This window comes from Chinchilla lanigera, unplaced genomic scaffold, assembly GCF_000276665.1.
Source record: "Chinchilla lanigera isolate Chin_1 unplaced genomic scaffold, ChiLan1.0 scaffold00040, whole genome shotgun sequence".
Classification (NCBI taxonomy): Eukaryota; Metazoa; Chordata; class Mammalia; order Rodentia; family Chinchillidae; genus Chinchilla; species Chinchilla lanigera.
This window is the reverse complement of record NW_004955441.1, coordinates 13,764,595-13,768,421: the sequence shown is the minus strand read 5'-3', so window position 1 is coordinate 13,768,421 and position 3,827 is coordinate 13,764,595. Positions and strand designations below refer to the sequence as shown.

The 3,827-nt window shown below is 47.7% G+C and overlaps 1 protein-coding gene and 1 long non-coding RNA gene across 4 annotated transcripts in view; one reads left to right on the top strand and one right to left on the bottom strand.

Moving 5' to 3' along the window:
• Mcfd2 (multiple coagulation factor deficiency 2) overlaps positions 1-1,739 on the top strand; it is a 9,623-nt gene extending 7,884 nt beyond the window's left edge. For all 3 annotated transcript variants that reach the window (XM_005390987.2, XM_005390985.2, XM_005390986.2), the window contains one exon: positions 214-1,739. In XM_005390987.2, coding sequence (XP_005391044.1) covers positions 214-345 — 132 coding nt within the window. In that variant the 3' untranslated portion in view covers positions 346-1,739. The remainder of the gene's footprint in view (positions 1-213) is intronic.
• Positions 1,084-3,134, bottom strand: LOC106149262. The gene is made up of 2 exons (XR_001235317.1): positions 3,103-3,134; positions 1,084-2,652 (listed from the first exon to the last, which is right to left on the bottom strand). It is a non-coding gene; the product is annotated as an uncharacterized LOC106149262 (long non-coding RNA).
• Between the last annotated feature and the right edge of the window lie 693 nt (positions 3,135-3,827).

Sequence of the window (3,827 nt, the reverse complement as noted above, 5' to 3'; positions counted from 1 at the left end):
TCTAGCAACAGTCCCAGCATTAAATTTTGAAATGGGATCTTGCTGAGTCACTCAGTTGCCCAGGCTAGGCTAACTGATGTATGAGTTTGTGGATTGCTAGACGTAGCCAGGTACTACATTTAAGAGTTTCTGGACACGCATGAGCGTGGACGTTAGCTAAGCCCTTCCTCCAGCAACTGTACAGCTCATCACCGTCTGATTTCTGTTTTACAGGAAGGGAGTGAGCAGGCACCACTAATGAGCGAAGATGAACTGATTAGCATAATTGATGGTGTTTTGAAAGATGACGACAAGAACAACGACGGATACATCGATTATGCTGAGTTTGCAAAATCGCTGCAGTAGAGGTTATTTGGCCACCTCGTTAGGTGCGACAGTGCGGTGGAGTGCTTCTGGTAACACAGTAACTCATTCACAGCTGCTGCTGCAGCACTCTGGTAAAAGTCTGTAGCAGTTTGTTACACTGGGGTGAGAAAGAAAAACCAACAAAAATAGAAGAGAAATGGGGTATCCTGTAGACCCTAAGTGCTGTTATATCTCTTATTGGACATGGTCTTAATGAAATAATCCTTCTAAGGATGTTGAAGAATTGGCGCAGAGAACTCAGGAACCTAACTGTAGAGCTCTGCTCATTTCTTGATTTTGATTCATGCTATCTGGAAAGTAGGACAGAAAGCTTTGCCAAGGTGGATGCGCTTTTCAGTAACAGGGAAGGAAGGGGTGGGGTGAGTGCCAGACGTACCCCCCGTGCCCTGTCTCTTCTGGTGAGCATGGCCAGGGATCTGCAGAGCTTTCATGGTGTAGGTGATCACCTGTTTGGGGCAGTTTATTAGTCAAAGCCACAGCGTAAGATGTCAAATACTGAGTTTAGCTGATTACAGTGTAAGATTCTGCATCCTCTGGCATTTTGGAAATGATACACCACTGGCCTAAGTCATTAGCCTTCTTCCGATTTTCAGTATTTTATATAACTACTGCCACATCCTCATACTTTACTTCTTGTCTGTGATCTTCAACCTGGGAGAGATTTTGAGTTTAAAAGTGTTCTGTCATCAGTAGCACATATTTTTAGCTTTCTTAATATTTGTATTTGACTCTTGTTTCCAGGGTTCCCTTTTTGTAGTTTAGGACTGAGGCAGGAGGGTCTGAGTTGTTAGCTGCTCTGGCCTGAGTGGGAAGTGAAGAGGTCTTTCACCAAACACAGTGATGAAGCTGATCTTTCTTTCTTTCTTGTGCGGTGCTGAGGATCGAACCCAGGGTCTCGCACACACCAGGCGAGTGCTCTACCACTGCTCTGCACCCCAGCCCTTGATCCCAGTTCTACTTTGAAGGAATGTTGTTTAAATTACCTCTTTTAGCCTGAATACGTGAATTCTTTCAGGAAAGAGTAGAAAGGGAAGCCTAAAATCTCTTTTAACAGTGTGAATCTCAGTAGTATTTGAAATTGAGAAGGTGCAGATGAGTTTGTTGGATATGATTGACATGTTATAAGAAAACCCAAAATGATAGTTGAATGGGGAAAAGAAACTGCGTAAGATTTGCTGCAAGACGTATAGAGACTTATTTTCTTTATTAAAGTATTCTTATAAGAAAACATATGTATTTGTAAAAATGGTTTCCTGTGTCAAGTTTTGTGCAATCAGAGCTGACTTGTAAACTATTCTTATAATAGCTCATTATTTTGAAAGATTTATATAATGAATTCTGGCTGTGTGACCAATAAAACAAATGACATGGCACTTGGTTTTGTCCACATGGGCCTTTAGTTGCTTGTTTGTTCAGTATAGATGTTTGCTTCTGCTCACTCTTACCGCAGGTACTGTGCCCATCCTCGGCTGTCCCCTTTTTCATTTGGCTTTGCAGTGCTGGTAATTGAACCCAGGGCCTTTGCACTGAGCTACATCCCCAGCCTTTTATTTTTTATTTTGAGACCTTGACACCTGGTCTTAGTCTTGCTAAGGCACAAAGTTGTCCAGGCTGGGCTTGAACTTGGCAATCCTTCTGCCTCAGCCTCTGAGTGCTGGGGATTTAGGCATGCACCACCACTCCTGGCTTACCCTGCTTCTTTTTTCAGGCTAGATTCTCCCTACTCAGTCATTGTCCCCATTTAGGCATCCTTTTCCCTTCTGAATGAAATCATCCCCCCCACCCGTTACCCTGCCCCTTTACTGAGGAACGAACACAGTGACTTCGCACTGGACCATATCACCAGCCTTTTAAAAAACTTCACTTTGAGACATGCTGCCAAGTTGCCCGGGCTGGGCTTGAATGTTCAGTCCCCCTGCCTCGCCCTCCCAGAGTGCTGGGATTGCAGATGTGTGCCACCTTGCCTGGCTGGTTGTTTCCCTTTTAGGCACATGCGGATTATGACGGCATTGTCTAGGAGAATACATAGTGTTTGCCCTTGGGTCTGATCTCTTGCTTTCTTTGCCAGAAATTTTAGTGAGGTAACATTGAAACCTCCCAGTCCCAAGCTTAGAAACACTCCCCCTGGCCTTCCGGAAATGCTACACTTCATTCTGTCCATTGAAGAAGAAATTACCTTTCTTTCTTCTCCCAACAGCCTCGGTCCTTAGGCACTGACCCTTTTCCTAGAGCTGCCTCTCTGGGAGGTCTTGCCCAGGCTCACAGGGAGGGACCTTACGTTGACACCTGGAGGAGGGGGAGGCAGTGCTTGAGGACTGTCACCACACCCGGGCAAGATGGGGCCTCCTCTGTGGCTGGCCGCTGCTCGTGTCCTCCTGGCTTTGTGGCCCTGTCAACCTACCTGCCTTTCCGTATTCAATATTTCCCTGAGGGAAGGTGGGCCTGGGATGTTCACAGCATGATCTGCCACCCGTGCACGTCACTCTCCCTCGTGTGGGACTTAGCCTTCCCTCTCCCAGGGTATTCGAGCGCTTTTCAGGAGGTGTGCAAACATCTGTGCTGTCTGCCTTCATCTCTCAGTGATCTAAAGACCCAGCCAGGAGTGAGGAATGGGCATGAGCTTTGGACTTGGGCAGACCTAAGGTGACATCCTGGGCCTGCTACTCCTCTTTGAAATTTCTAAACTTCGGTCTCTTATCTGAAAAGTGACTAAGATAGCAGGGGCGTGGCGCGTACCTGAAATCCCAGAACTTGAGAGGCTGAGGCAGGAGGATCACTGTTAGTTCAAGGCCAGCCTGGACAACACGGTGAGACCACGTCTCAAAACAAAAAAACAACAAAACAAAACAAAACAAAACACCAAATAAGTTACCTAGAGCGGTTAAGAGGATTAACACAATGAAAAATAAAATAGATAAAACACTCAGTATGGCCTGCAGGTGTTTGGTCATGTGCTGTCCACTAGCTGAAGACCCAGCCTGTCCCTTCCTCACTGGAGACTGGGTGGGGAGCTGTGGAGATGCGGACAGCCCCTCTGGGGCAGGGCTTGAAGGGTCTCCTGCTTTTCGGGTCTGACACAAACGCCAGGCGAACGAATGAATGAGTCAGGTGAATGCATGAGTGAGTGCGTGCTGGAGGGGGACAGCGAAGCTCATCCCTGGGTCTGACGGGTGCCCAGGCCACTCTCCTTAGTGCCCCAGAGAGGTGGGCACAGACCTTCCCGTGTCACACCCCGGGCACTCAGCTCCAGGCCACCAGCAGCACTAGTACCTTTGTCCCCTTGGTAGACTGAGAGAGAGGAGGTGCGGGCTGGAGACAGTGCGGGGCTGAGATAAGGGGCGCAGGGGGAGCTTCTTCATCCGAGTGCCGGTCCCCAGGCTCTGAGGACGCGACACAGATGGGTTTCAAAAACAAACAGCAACAAGGTGATAGAAGGACATCTGTGTCCCTCGCTGTAGAAA